Source organism: Tauraco erythrolophus, chromosome 18 (assembly GCF_009769465.1).
Source record: "Tauraco erythrolophus isolate bTauEry1 chromosome 18, bTauEry1.pri, whole genome shotgun sequence".
Lineage (NCBI taxonomy): Eukaryota > Metazoa > Chordata > Aves > Musophagiformes > Musophagidae > Tauraco > Tauraco erythrolophus.
This window is the reverse complement of record NC_141482.1, coordinates 12,664,258-12,679,780: the sequence shown is the minus strand read 5'-3', so window position 1 is coordinate 12,679,780 and position 15,523 is coordinate 12,664,258. Positions and strand designations below refer to the sequence as shown.

The following is a 15,523-nucleotide window of genomic DNA, read 5'->3' as shown; positions in this document are numbered from 1 at the left end:
AGCGTTCAAGTTAGGCACTTCTGTGTGACATTTATCTGGTTCCACCAGGACACTTTAAATGTCCTATTAAAATCTCACAGTATTTTAGAGTCTGAAAAAAAGTAATATGACCTTTTCATCTATGTGACTTTTGTGGAACCTTGTAAATGAAAAACACACCAGGAGTCTTACTCTGTAGCCATAATTCCACACAAATCCTTAAGGTAAAATTAGCTACTTAATTACATGAAAATGATTGTAATGGAAACACTTATGAATGGGAACAAATTTGATTGTGTAAATAAAGCACAGGCAACATGCAGAACCAGATATACACTGCGAGTAATGCAAACCAAATGTGTTTAGGTACTACTCCCTGCGTGTATCAGCAGTGCATGTATAGCCACAGAAGCACTAAATGATAAATATTTTAGGCATTGTGTTTTGGGGAAGCTATTGACAAACAAGAATTTATGAATAAAAAATAGGACTTGAGAGAAATTCTGTTCCATCTCTAAATAATATCATACCTGTAATAAGAAATACTTGCCTTAATTGTTACTGAAGGTCTCAAGTGACAAAGAGTCTGTAAACTCCCTGGATTATTTGTTACATGTTTTATTGCTCCTTAAACAGGAAACTTTTCTTAATATCTAGTTTATATGCTGCAAATTAAGCCCATCATTTCATATCCTTCCACAATGGATGTGGAAGAAAGATGGTTGTGATAGTTTTCCCACGTTCTTCTACTGAACTTTTCTGTGCATATTCCCTTAATTTTCTCTTCTGATAGCTAGCCAGCTCTTGTTATCTTTTATCATAAATTATGTTTTCAAGTCATACTTTATGGCTGGTGATCTCTGGGCTTGCTCTGGTTGGTTTGCACCCCTCTCATCCACCCTTATGTATGAGTTGGTGTTTGCTAGGCAGATTAGTATCAATAATTAATAAGATCTAATATAAAAGTTTGAAACAATAAGAAAGAGTTTGTTCACATCTGAAAAGCTAAAATCTGAAACATCTACTTATTTACAGTCTATTTGAGTAGATGTGGGTGTTGAATATAGATCTTATCAGTGATCAGCATTTCTTATTAATTTGCTTCCTTCAACAGGAGGAGGAAAAAGTTAGAAGATGCATTCATGTGCAGAGAAATTTCAAATTTGCTTATAGCAAAGCAGTGATCCATCAGAACTGCTGCTGACTTTGAAAGATAAAGAAACACAGATTTTTCTCTGTGCCTGGTGCCCTCATGTGGCTTTGATGTTAAGCTTCTTGTGAATTAATTAAATACATCACTGCATGGCTGACACTTTTGCTGTGTAAAAGGTAGGGAATAATTTGCCTGTGTAGCCTCATGTGTTCTTCTGTGAATACAGCATGTTCAGGAAAACCAAAATAAGCTGTTTGCCATATGGCCAGTTGGATTCAGATATGCAAACTCCTGGAGTTCCCTAACTTAAACAAGTACATTTCACGCAGTCTTCACACATTGATGAGCATGATTCAGACCTTACTCCTCCAAGGGTTGTCATGGCTAAAAAGATTTGTGCTGGAGTCACTGCCATCTTTAGTGATACTGCTAATAATGCCACCATAGATTTATTGGTGCTTTTAAAGAACTATGATTTTTTGGTTTTCAATTCTAATATTAGGTCAAATTTTTATACTGTATGCTGAGCCAAAATGTCACAGATTACTTCTGTGTGGAAATAGAGTTTAAAATGTTCTTTCTCAGCTAACTTCAAATTGTGACTTTTTTCTTCCAGCTACAGCTGCAGTATGACAATTAAATTTCTATATTTAATGCTGTAAAATATACACAGGATAGATGTTCCTTTGCACAGCATTCTGAGTCTGTCATTAGAATATTTCCAGTTTGTCTTGGAGCACAAATTCTGAACAGAGCAAGAAAGATTTCAAGGCAATTTTTTCTTTGATCCTTCTTGTCCTTGTCATACCAAACCTAGTGAAACTTGTATTAGTGATGGTATCAACATTTTTCTTGCTAATAGTCTCACTCAGAAGTTCCCTGAGTAACATGTTAGTTCTTCTGCTAAGGTTTGAAGTAGACAAAGAAATTTAGCATAATTACTACTAAAAAACAGTCATGTTACTATGCTTGAACTGTAATACTAGTGCATATACTAAGATCTTCATGTTTCATTTTTATTAAGGTAAAATAATTTGTGTAAAGAAATAATATAAAAAAGTCTACAGCTGTATCATTCTTTTCAGCTGTATCATTCTAAACAAAATGGTACTTTTTGTACTGTATCTCCATCAACAAAATGCGCAGCTTGCAGTGCCTTGCGCTCCACGATTCATTGTTCAGCTGTATGCCCATGCTTGCTGAGCCCTAAATACCAAGCTTCCCAAGGGAGGGAGGCTGTTACGTCACCTTGTCCTCTCACTGTGTGCTATGTGGAGATAAAATTGAGGTTTACAGAAGTCTACCATAAAGTGTAGCAAAGGAACAGACTGGTTCTATGTGTCTGAGCTGCAAATTCTGATCACAACCCAACAGATTAGTAGTAATACTATTGCTATAAAACCCCAGTGCTTGGTAAATGAGAAGTGAAGCAGGAGAATAAAAATGCGTAATTCCTTAAACTAATATTCCTAGACTTTTTCTTTGCAGTTTTGACACCAGTTGTTGGTGAATTGCTGCAATAGTGTAACGTTTTCAGAAAGGGAAAAATATGGTTCATTGTCTGTTCTGAAAGAGTAGATATTTTTCCTAACTTTTTTTTTTTTTTTACATATTAGAATTAGGAAGTGGGGTAATATTTTGATCATTATTTTTGTTTTCTGTACCAATAATAAATTTATTAAAATAATTTGAGGCTAAAGGTGAAGCTCTGTCTGGACGACCTCAAGCCTTGTCATGTTTGTAAGACATATGAAAACACAGGAATTACATGGGACTTGGCATTTGGTTTCTCTCTGTTAGCTGTTTTGGCACCTTTTTGCACACACACATTTGTTTTTCTCATGAAGTATACTAGATTTCTTTGTGAGTATGACCTATATAAGCTTACCTGTGCATGGTTAAAGTAAAAGCATTTCCAAATATCCCATGTAGGTTAATCCATAAAACCCTATGTATGATTCACAATATAATAATGGTAAAAGTGTAGAATTCGACTATAATGTAGAAGTGGAATGTTTTTAATGTTTATCGGTTTAATCAAGCAAGTGAATACACTTGATCAAATTAAAATATCTGATTATTTATTCACATAGAAACCATTAAATTTTAGGGTTAGTAGCACATAACTTTTTGTTAAAAAAAGAAAACAAGCTATGCCATATAGCTTCTTTACTCTCAATAAAATAGCATCATTGCTGTTAAGCTTAAGATTACAATAAAAATGAAACATTTCAGGTTATATTGTTTGGAGCACAATGTGGTGAATATAAAGAGAAAATCCTTGTCAGAAATTTTACCACAAGGAAGTATCAATAGCTAACACCCATATTCTCCAACTAGAAATCAAGAATATTTGAGATCTTGACATAAAAGGCACAAAACACAAAGCAAAGCATGCTTGTGTCATTTGTCACAAAGAAGCATTGACATTTGTGCAACATGGAAAAAAATCAGCATTTTCCAGACTCTTCCAATATCATGGATACTTAGGGAATTTATCTTCCCCTTAATGCCAGTGTATCACTTCCAGTACAGATGGAAGTGGCTACAAGAATAGAGGATTATATAGGAGAGAATACATCCATATCCTTCCAGGAGATGTTAGCTCGTGTATTGAGGAAGCTGCTGCTCTAGTATTATTAGTAAATAAATACACAGGCAGCGAGCACTTGTGGGAATTATATGAGACTAGTAGGAATGTTAACAACGCTGGAAAACCCTCACAAACACAGGTTTACACTTGCATTTAAATGTGTGATGCCAGCTCCCTCTTTGCTTCAAATAAGCTTTTTTTAAAAAAAAGTTTGAGCTTGAAATAAAGGACTCTTTTCAGAAGAGAACGCTGCCTGTGGCGCAGAGGAATGGCTTTTCTGATTGTAAGGTGCTTTGGAAACACAGCTCAAACATCTGTGGTATTTCCTTCTGTGATGGGCCGTCACACATGCAGCCTATTTGCTATATTTCTATAACAAGCCTGTCTTCATCATCGCTGCTAGTGTCATCATACTCCACCCTGGTTTGCTTCCTCATCATCTCTAAGCCTCTCTTTTTATATGTCTTGGAAGGTGTTGAGGAGTAAGAGTTGAACTCAGGGGACCTGGGAGCAATCGCGGGCTTTTTATAGGTAGTGGTAACTGTTTCGTGGGGCCTGCCGTAGCTGCTGGGCTGCGGGTGGGTCCCGTTCTTGTCTGCACTGCCGTGAAAGTCGAGGATTTTTTGGGAAAAGTTTGGCCGGTCTGTGTATTCTGTACCGGGTAATTTGGCCCTTGTGACTGACTCGGGAAGAGACTCTGCTTTTGATCCGAGTGAGCGTGAACATCCAGGCTGGGAACCGGCAGCTGAGTTTTCTTTTGGAGATGGATATGTGTTTTCTTCAGTTGGAGGATTCTCCCTTCCTGAGGCCTGGATCACCGGGTCTAATGTACCAAATCTTTGACTCTCTGACTCTACATTTAGTAGGTTTTTCTGGCTTGCATCTAGATGTAAGGAAAGAGGGCGAGTAGTCTCTGAGTTTGTGCTGTCGAGTTGGTCGTTTGTGCCTGTGTTTGTGAAACGAGAAGGGCAAGAGGAAAAAGAAGATGCCGTTGAGTCACTCTGAATGTTTGGCTGTGACTCCCGTGGAACTGATCGCTGAAGCACAAGCGGTTGTGTCACTGAACAGCAGATTTCCACATCACTGCTCACTTGCTGCATGGCTGTATTAACTGTGGATGAAAAGGAATGAGCTGTCATAGATATTTCCAGAGGAGCTGTAATGTTCTGGAGAGAGAAGCTCGTTCTTGTGTGTTCCCTGATTTGCCCAGAAATGTCCTGTAGAAATTAGGGGGAAAAAAGAAATTTGCATTTAAAATTTTCAATCCGGAGCAATTTCATCCTTCATGAAAGTGCAATGACAACTAAGTTGACTATATCAATGGAAAACATGTACCTCTGCTAGAACTCGTATCAACTGAGTAATTAAGCATAATGTCAACCTTTGTTTATACAACTGTGATTATATTTCCACTCTTTTTTTCTCTCTTTTTTCATTACTGCGGGCCAAATTACTCATCCCTCTTTTGATGAGAAAACTTTTTTTTTCTCCCAGTGTGTGGTGGAGGTGTAGTAAAGGATGTATATTTCCTTACATGTTTGTTTCTTTGTTGGGTAGGTGATAGATCATGCTGATAATTTATGGATGAGAGGGGTTAGAGGTTTCAAGCTGCGTTCTTATCTACTGTCTAGGATGACGCTCTTTGCCTTAAGATATTTTAATATCCTTATTGCAATGATGTCTGTGCAATGTAAGGGGAAAGGTTTGTGATGAATCTGTAAGAAATGTTACACTGTCTGAGGTGGCAAGACGTGTAGCAAATAAAATTACTTAGTAAAAAACATTTTAAGGGTTAGATTCCTAAATATGATACTGCTTGTGCTACATGAAGAACCAGTGCTCATGCTAGGTAGCAGCAGTCTGGCTCAGTAGCTTTTGTCTTTCAGTGTGGCCAGCAGAAGTCTGGGGAAAAGTATTAGAATTAGGATAAGAAGAGGATACTGCCAGAAGCTGCGCTGACACTGCATGCAACAGCATTGTTTGCAGCACGTGCAAACGTGTCCGCGGCCCCTTCCAGCAAATGCAGCTATCGGTAGCATTGAAGCCACAGCAGCAATGGCTTCCAGAAAGGGCTAAAGGAATTCAGCTGGAATGCTGGATACACATTCTTCCCACTGCTACGTAGCCATTACTACCCTCCCCACTTTTCTAGTTTCAAGCTTACTGCTTCTGTCTCAGTCTGTGCCATCTCAGTCTGTGCTACATCTGCTGGCACCTCTGACATCAGCGCTGATCAGTCCTCTGACAGCAAGCACGAGACACATCCTTTTCAATTGAGGCAAATTTAATTGTTCTTTTACAAAAGCTAATTCTAAAATGAGTAAGTTTTCATTATATTTCAACCCCAAAAATGCCTTTAACACATTTTTAAACAAAATCTGTGATACAGAGTACTCTCAACTTGAACTTTAGAATAGCCGAATACAATTCAAGTTTTAATTATCAGTATCTTTTTTCTTTTAATAAACAGTCATATATGAATTAAGGTACAATACCTACTTTTTTATCCATTTTGTCTTTTTGTTTAACATGGTTTAGATTTTCAGTATGCAAAAATACTCCTGAGTTATTCTTTTCTTCTTTTTTTCTTCTGCAAAGTGGCTTGTCTGAGGTGGAACAAGATGTGTCTTTTTGCTGGTGTAGGTAATTTTCTATTGAAAAAAGGTTGAAGAAACTTTTACTTTGATTTTTATTCCTTCACATGCTAGAACTTATTAAATTTCTCCTCATATCACAATAGTAAAAACTAATGTGTTTTTACTGTTTTCTGTATTTTTTTATTTTAAGCCTGATACATTTTCTTATTTACTGTATATGTGTTTGGGTTTGGGATTTTTTTATTGGCGTTACTGTCCTGCAAAGTAATAGCTCTTCATATCTGCTCTGAATGCACATGAGGAATTGTCCCTGCTTCCAGCACAGTTGTGGCATAAACATCATTTGCATTACTACTGCTAATTAAAGGGGCAGGGAGTCACTGAAACACAGAAAGCAAGTCAACACACCAAACTCATTGCACGCTGCAAACATACAGTCTTGTTTCAGAAACTGATAAAAGATCCATCTGAAAGCTGTTTAGGCTTCTAGTGGAAGGTTATTTTGAGTTATTTCTTTTTAAAATGCCTTCCTAATTGCCAAATTCACATATGTAAATATGTGTATGAAAATCACTGAGCATTCAGTTTTGAAAATGTGTGAGGCGTTGGTATTTTTACTCGCAGAACGTACTCAAGGACAAAAGTGTTTTTGCAGTTCTATGTGAAACAGGTGCGTATCAGAGACACTGCTAACGTTCCTTCTCTTTAAAAAGAAGCATTGCATACATTAAAAAATATTCAAAATACTTACCTTGTACCTTTGATTGAGGAGAATGGCACTTCTTATTAAATTTACAGGGTTGTGATGAATAACCTTTTTTCAAAGCATCCAGTGTTCTACTGGGAAAACAGTGCCGCTTGCTTAGTCGGTTAATTTTCAACTGAGCGTGTCGATGTATGTGCCTCCCTCTGTACCTGCATTGCCAATGGCATTGAAAGGGTAAAAAAATATGAGCTATTTAAAAGCAGCCAGAGTAGAATAATACCACATCATCAGGTGAATTTAAGTCTTAACAGTAATTTACTACTGTGAAGGAGACGTTTGGTTATGTCGACTCAAAAAAATAAATCAATATTTTAGTCAAAAGACCCACAATTATTTTATTAAACTTTTCCTCAGCAGGATTCAGTAAATCCTTGGTTTGCTAAGAGAAAAGGATTCAGGAATAACAGATTCTTTTTCCTATACCTGGAATTTTAAAACAACATGTTCCATAAAGACTTGAATTGCACAGGAATCACCTGAGACTGCATAGTTGTTGGCTTTTTTACTTTTTGTCTCACTTCTTATGTGCTACTCATTCATCATCACTAATGAACAACATAAGTATTTCAGTTATTTAGAAAACTCACACTGAATAATCCAACTTTGCTTTGTTTTCTACTCTAGCTGGATCTTTCAGTAACTCTTAATGATTGAGGCTAAAGTACATTGGAAGATCCCATTCCTATATTGATAGAATCAGTCACTATACACAGAGTAATAGGTAAATCTAAAAGGACGTGCTTATTCAGGTGTTTGGCGTATTAGAAAAATTTATTACATTTCATGATTAATAATTTGGCCAGTTAGCTAATAATATGTATGACCTGAACTTTTACAACCCTGTACTTAATTGAGTCCCTGTACTTACTTGATGTAGCCAAATAAATAATTTCTGAGACCAGCAGGGGAAAAAACACAACAAAACAAAAGAAAAAAACACCCAAAAGCAAACCAGAAAAAAGTTCCAGAAGAATGTCACTAGACTGGATAACATTGACCTAAGTCTTCTATTTTTGTTCTTATGATCCTTCAAAATTGCAGTGCTGTTTGCCAAACTAGACACGGTGATTAAGTTACTGACACTCGATTGTCCACAGGGGAGTCACTTTGTCTGATTTTGGCCATGAAATAAAATAAGAGGGATGTATGCACACAATACGTGCTTCTTATTGAAGCAATTCATCAGACTACTCCACATTCTCGAAAGATGAGAGGCTAAATCTTCCACTGATATGAACTCACATTAAATTCAGAGAAACCGTGCTGACTGACACAATGTGCCTTTGATAGTTTTACACTCAAATTCTTCCTGCTTTTTATTTGAATCGAATGATCCTTTAAACTGTAGATGGTTTTGTTAGTTTGTGTTAGAACTTGATATTTATTCCTCTGCATTCTCTTGTGAATACGAGTTCAGGATATGGATCTTCTGAGGACAAAAGGGTCTCGCACACTCCTTTTCGCTGTAACAGGATTAAAAACTGGAGTATTTTTGTTCCCTTCAAACAAAAGTAAATGCTGGCAATTTTGACAGATAAGAATTATTTCTAAAGCATAGTGAGAGTCCACTGACCAGTCATCATCTTTCTTTGGTATAGGTCTGTTTTGTTTGGAACAGTCTGTTCCTGATCCTAGACAACATACTGATATTTTTTATTGTTTACCTTCGTGGAACTGCTGCAGTGTGGGAATAGCTCTTTCTGAGACATTTATTTTTTCCCCCAATTTTGACAAGGTTAAATTTTGGGGCTGACACTTTCATTTCTGAGGACTTTTTACACCCATTTTAGCAACATTGCATCTGTATCTAGGGAAGCTGAAAACCATATTCCTTTACCATTTTGAGGTGAATTTAATCTTCTTCTGCTTGTGGCTCCTCTTGAGTTTATTTGTTGAGTTTTCCTTTTTGCAAACTACGGTTTTCTTCTTTTGCTCTGAAATATTTTTGAAAGCACCACCAGGAGCTGCTGAGCTTAACTGTTGAGAATATTGGGAAAAAATTAAATACATGAAAATTGTGAATTACAATAACTGAGATTGGAAATCTATGCTGTTTTTAAATAGCACTGAATAGCATAGTAGTTAAATAGCACAAGTCTGAATTTTTCCTAGAATTTGTGTGTTAGTTTTTTCTAATCACTTTGTCCATCTACTTTTATAAAATAAAATTAAAACAACTCCCAGCTTTTGTGGATCTTTATAGAATTAGTGTATGGTCTTTTGTATTCTTCCTGTACAAAAAGTAGGCTTAGTCTTACAGAGCTCTTCTAGAATCTGTACAGACAGACTACTGTATCTTCACTTCCCTAAAAAAGAAAAGCTTTCAAGCCTTAAACACTTTACAGGGTATAAATAGAATTTGATTTTGTTGACATTTCAGTGTATCTAAATGATGAGATCTAGTACACAGGCTGTCTTTGACTCCAAGTACCTCCAAATATAATAAAGTCTTGACATTAATGGTCTACTTAAGTCCTACTCTAATTCAAATATTCATTTAAAATTAAAACGTGAAATACATATACTGTTACAGAAGAATATAAAATGTACTTGTAAGGGGAAAAATCAAGAAATAGAAATACACTCTTCTCACTAGACAACATTGCTACTGAAATTCCTCAGTGAAAGAATCTCAAATATTCAAACAAAAGTATGTATTCTTCATGCATGAAATGAATATGTAACTTATCTTATAAAAACATAAATTGTAAATTCTGTATTGACAAATGTCCATAAATACACTTTTATAATTCTTTTATTTTTCTAATAAGAGTGAAGAGACTTCAACTAATTACATTCTCTTGAGAAAGGAAATAGGATTATTAGTATTACCTCCTGCACCTGTTGTCCTTTAGAAAAGGATGAAACCAATGTTTTTAAACTCCTGTTTGTTAAGCCATATGCCACAGTCTTGCTAATATTTTTCATTTTGAAAATGGAAATATCGTATTTTGACAATGTGCATTCATTGCTAGGTTCCTTGTCACAGGTGTGCATGGAGGAATAAGCAGAGTCTGTATTCCCCTTCTGCTCAGCAGGCAGAGGAAGGCTCCTCGTTAAACAACACCAAGTTAATCGAGGTTCGGAATTTAGCGACGGGAAGGTGCTCTTTGTGCTTGATACTGTGAAACTTCCAGAGTAGCAAGTCAGATTTTTCTGGGGTAGCAGTGGGAATTCTTTACAGTCAGTGGTGAGAGTGTGGCAATAAAAAGTGCCAAAAGAATGGCAAAAATGAGTGGGGTTGTCTGTTGAGCTCTGGGAATGCTGTGTATCCTGCAATGTTGGTGAAATGTCCTTAAGAATGCATGGACTTCCACCTCTGTCTCGTCCCATGACTGTTGATTCTGCACCCTTGCTAGAAGCTGACATCATTATCAGAGAGTCACTTCCTGAGCAAAGATGATGTAAAACCTTCCTCTCTTCTTTGACGTCAGCCGATATGAAAAAACCACTTGTACACATGGAAGTAAAGCATATTTTCTTCTTTGGGGTCTGTGTAGAAGAAGTAGTTATGCTCATCCACTTCTCTTCTGTTTGCCTTTGATAGTTTAACTTATTTTTGTTCTGTTTGGTTTTCCAAGCATCTCTTACAATATCCTGCTGCCTGAAGTTTTGGTTATAAAAGGTGTTATCTGCTGTGGTTAAGATATTTGTTGTTTCTGAATGGACTGGTGAAGAAAATACTGGAGTTTCCCAGTTTGCATGTATGTTCCATTGTAGCTCTCCTTTGCTGGCCTTTTGTCTCACTTCAAATCTTAAAGGCGACCATAACACATCATTAGAATGAGAGCTGAGTGACCCGCTGTTGGAAGAGCAGGGGGGGGTGGTTAAGGTGTCTGTCACAGATGTGCAAGGTGTAATCTGCTGGTCTGATCTGAGTGAAAGCGACACATCCGAGGCTGTCTTGTCCTGCGGCAATTTAAGGATATATTTTGGAGAAAAGGCATTTCGTTGTGGGACTGGAGTTAAACGACCAGATTGCAGATGATGAATTTTAGAAGGCATGTCAACAGCACTGTCATTGAAAAGTGATACTTCTGCTCCTGTTTTCACAAGACATGTTTTGACATCTTTAACTGTTGCATTTTGCAAGGCAAAAGAATTGCAGTCACTTCCCCTCAGTTCAGGCCCTAAAAATCCCACGAACGAAGCTTTTGAGATACCTGCTGAATGGGAAAGAAGGTTCACATCACTATAATTAAGGACTTTTGTGGGGAGTTTGATTGTTTTCATATACTCCACATTCTCAGTACCTCCAGTGGATTCATTATTTCCTGTGCTTAATTTTTGCTCCTCTGCCTTACTGGAGAATTTCACTGGTGCTGTGGAAAGACACTGAGCGGTAGTGCAATAGACTCTCTCCGCTTCATTTACTGCATTGTTTTCACTACTGGGACTAGGACAGGACGTTGAAATAATGTTTTGAGTCTTCTCCACTTCCAGTTTCAGCTTTTTTCTTTCTGATGGTAGATTCCGGGATTTCCCTGCAGCTCCTCTGTTGTTGGTGCAATGGACCCACGGGGGCATCAGGGCATGCGGGCCAGTTTCCTTATTCTTGCTACAGTTTCCATCATTGTTTGAAGTGCTTCTGCACTCTGATTCAAATGTACTGGATTCTTTCCCAGGGCTTGGTTTTTCCCATTTGCCACTCTCTACTGGCAAGCAGTCATCACTCCTTCTGTTAGTGTTCAGCTGACACTGAGGATTTTGAAGCCTGAGCTCACAACTGCTTGGAGCTCGTAACGTGCTGTTGCCAGCTGTGTGTGTATCTGTGTCACTGCCACTGAGGTCTTGGGAAGTTTTGCTCATTACAGTATGTGCCCTAGTGTTTATGGAATGTGATGTCTCCATCACACAGGTTAAACTGCCTGCAGTTTCCTCGGAGGACGCATTCTGTAGAATATGACTACCATTAGTACAGGTTTCTGATTTACCAGTGTTTGAACCTGTTGCCACAAGGGAGGAAAGACTGTCACTTACAGAGCTCCTGCCACCTCTTTCCTCAGTAATTTCAGTACTGCTGAGTGATTCCTTTGAATCAGGAGTGAAGCTACTAGTATCTGCAATCTTATTCCCCCTTTGTTTAATTTTCTTGGCATTTTGACTGCTCTTCATTTTTTGGTAGATTTTCTTAAATGTTTCATCTCCGTACATTTGCCATTTTTCTTGAGAGAACATCTTTAACTTCCTTTGATTGTGTTTCTTGTTCTTAGCACTGATTACTTCTCCAGCCCCAAGCTTTTTACTCCTTTGCAACTCCTCCAATGGAGGAGGATGATCAACCACGTTACTTAGTGGCAAATCATCCACTGCTGCTTGTCTGACTAGAGCCCGGGGATGGCTGTTAGGAAAATCCACTGAATTTGCAGCGAGATTGTTGCTAGGCAGCAAACTAGCAGTGCCTGCATTTGCAGACTGCTTAGTAAGAGAAAGTGGTTTTGAGCAACCTGCTTTGTCATGTGCCATTCTTGTGCCTTCCACAAACGGCAGAGAGTTGCTTCGTGTAACCGGCACCGTATCTATCGTTGTGGAGAACTGGGTGGGGACTGAATGAAAAAACATGGGCTTGCATTTTTCTAGGGGTGCAAAGGTAGATTTTGCTGAACAAAGGGAAAGGTTCTTTTTCCTATTTACATCACAAGTTCTGATGTCAAAATGGAAGGAGTCTTTGTATGTATAAGGCATTGGCAGATCAATGCTTCCCTGTTTAGAAAGGACAGTTTTTCTGGGCCTAACGTTGTCTAACTGGGTATCATCCACCACACTTTTGTTATGAGAAATAAGTTTTGCAATGTGTTCTTCCAGCTTCTTTTTCTCTAGCATCAAGGCTGTAGCTTTCTCTGCTGCATCTAGCTTTGCATTGCTTCCGGAGGTACACCTTAAGCTGCTGAAGGCAGTTTCATTTTCCAGTTCTGTGCTGTACTCATAGAGACTGTGCAACGGGCTGGATGATGCCATCTGTTGTTCTGTACTGTCAGAGCGTGACAGATACCCTGAGTCAGTGCTCTCACACTTCTTTAGCTTGCAGTCAAATGGCTTGTAATCCCACTGCTTTTCCGAAGAGGTTGCTTGCTGCCTTTGCAACTGAATATGCTTATTGGCAGTTTGCGTTCTTTGCTCCTGTATCTTCTTTCTCTGGCACTGCCCGTTTGGCGAAGCTCCTGGAGATGATAAACTTCGAGGTTCTCTTTCAGGAACCCCCTGATTAGCCTTTGGAGTAAAGGACTGGTTTGTTGATTCTTGATTTTCTGAAGCAAGTGATGAATTGCTTGTTGCCGGCAGTTTCTTAGTGTCCGTGACTGTACTGGCCTCTGAACTCATTTGTTTCCTCTGCATCTCCTTGTCTTCACAGGTGCTGCTAAGTAGTTTGCTGCCTTGATGTGAGGTGATGCTCTCTGTTGATTTCTCATTTTGCTCCAATAGGCCGCTGTTGTCAGAGTCTGAGGGCAGCCTGGTGTTGTTGACATGCGTTTGAGTTCTTCTGTGTTTATATAAATTGCTTTGAGTTTTAAATGCAATACCGCAAGTGGTGCATGGAAAGGGCCTCTCTCCTGTGTGAGAGCGAATATGTTTCTCAAGGACACTTGGCTTCAAACAATCTCGTCCACAGTGTTTGCAAATATATTTCCCAGCTTTTTTTGATTTTCCTGGGCTTCCAATAGGCGCATTTACACAAGAATTCGGTGATGATAAAACTGGTAAAGCGCTCACTATGTTCAATGTTAGAGTTTGACCAAGTTGTTTCTGAAAAACTGGCTGAGGCTGATCCGTGCCTTCTGAAGGAACAAGTGGATTCAGGATTACAGGTAAGTTACTGCTGTCTAGATTTACACAGTTCCTGCCAGTCACTAGCTGACTGTTTGGCTGAAAGCATCCCGCCTGGATGGGCGGATACAGTGGTATGGTGAGGGCTTTTAGGTACACGGGTTGGGGCAGTGCTTGTTCCTGTTGAGGAATCGAACTGCCTTGGCCAAGATCTGAAGAACCCTGCGCAGGCTGAAGAGAAGAGGTTGAAACTGGTCGATCTGCTAGTGCAACTGTAAAACCAGGCTGCTTCTGTGCCTCCATTTCAGAGGTTATCTGCCATATGTTCATGTATCTGTAAGGGAGGGGAAACAAAACAAGTAGGAGTCTTCAGATAGCAAAATGAAATAAACACTTTCAACTGCTGGACTGGAAAAGTTAGCAATTGAGAATATCACAAATCTTATATACGGGCATTATACAGACAATAATTACTTCATTTTCCAATTAAATTTATTTATCTTTCATTTCTTAGCTAGGAATTAAAGTTTGGTACTGTGTAAAAAACATTGAACATTGCACTTAAAACCTACAATAAGTACCCAAAGTATCAGAAATAGATCTGAGTACCAGATTTGCAAATGGAGGGCTCTCAGCACCTCAGAAATAATACAATTTTAATTTTCTGGAACCAATTTCCCATTACAAGTTTGTACCATGTTTTTTAATTTAAAAATTTACATTAATAAATGTTAAAATAGAAACACAGAACAATTAAGGTTAGAAGGGAACTCAGGAGGTCTCTACTCCAAACACCTGGTCAAAGCAGGGTTGGCACTGAGGTGAGGTTGCTCAGAGTGTTATCCAGTGTGGTTTTGAAAACCTCCAAGGATAAAAACTGCACAGCTTCTTCAGGCAACCTATTCCAAACACAGGACATGTAACATGGCTGCATATTATCAGTGTTTAACCCAATTTAAGTGAGCTAAGGCTAAACACATTGCAGCAAGTGATGCAAAATCAAAATGTGAACAAAATTAAACTGATGTCCTGTTTTAAAAGTGAGATCTACATAAATATGTACAAAGTAGAAAAGATGGTATCATAGTAAAATAGTGAGATAAATTAAAGCTGTCTTTTGTGTAGGCTAAATTAATTTTGTCTAATTAAAGATGATACTATGGTATACTGCTTATTTTTGGATTTTTTCAGTGCCAGACGAAAACATTTTGTAGACACAGTTTTTGGAAAAAGTGAACCTATTCTTATGAAATCTGTCCAAATATATTCAGGGTTGGTGCTGGTCCAGACTACTTATTTTAGAAAAATTTTTTCTTGTCTTTTTTCTTTATTAGAAACAGACTAGGAGAAGACTATTGTTGTAGCATCGAAATATCAAAATAAGCTAGCTGAAAATTATCTTTGGAAGAGCTGATAGAAGCATCAGCATAACCTCTTGTAATTACAGTTTGGGTGAAAATTAGAAGGTGAACTACGAATGTTTATTCAAATTCTTATTCAGCTATACTCACAGCTCTGTATCCATTGGCTGTTAGGAATAATAGGCTGTTCTTGTGCAAACAGTCATAAAAACCCCATTTGAAATAACATAATCAGTGGATAAATGTGAAATCTGCCATTTGTTGCCTTACTGCATAATCTGTGGTGGCGTTTCTGTACCTTCCTTGGAT

General features: G+C 38.0%; 1 protein-coding gene across 2 annotated transcripts; it reads right to left on the bottom strand.

Moving 5' to 3' along the window:
• Nucleotides 1–4,087: 4,087 nt before the first annotated feature.
• ZNF831 (zinc finger protein 831) lies at nucleotides 4,088–14,183 on the bottom strand. 2 transcript variants are annotated; one of them, XM_086623048.1, is made up of 6 exons: nucleotides 9,921–14,183; nucleotides 9,297–9,319; nucleotides 8,926–9,096; nucleotides 7,074–7,237; nucleotides 6,225–6,376; nucleotides 4,088–4,942 (listed from the first exon to the last, which is right to left on the bottom strand). In XM_086623048.1, exons 1-6 carry the CDS (start codon nucleotides 14,181–14,183, stop codon nucleotides 4,088–4,090), a joined length of 5,628 nt encoding a protein of 1,875 aa, XP_086479174.1. The 2 variants fall into 2 exon arrangements, with proteins under 2 accessions (XP_086479174.1, XP_009979328.2); XM_009981026.2 differs by lacking the exon at nucleotides 9,297–9,319 and having other exon boundaries at nucleotides 8,926–9,065.
• Nucleotides 14,184–15,523: the final 1,340 nt, after the last annotated feature.

Bases quoted from the DNA above. Each gene is read 5' to 3' on its own strand.
- ZNF831 (XM_086623048.1), bottom strand. From the start codon at position 14,183: ATGAACATATGGCAGATAACCTCTGAAATGGAGGCACAGAAGCAGCCT. The intron at 9,320-9,920 runs GTAATACTAATA...CTTTTTGTACAG, and splicing joins AAGGACAACAGGTGCAGGAG to GAAGAATACAAAAGACCATA. The intron at 4,943-6,224 runs GTAGGTATTGTA...TAATTTCTACAG, and splicing joins AAGACAAAATGGATAAAAAA to GACATTTCTGGGCAAATCAG.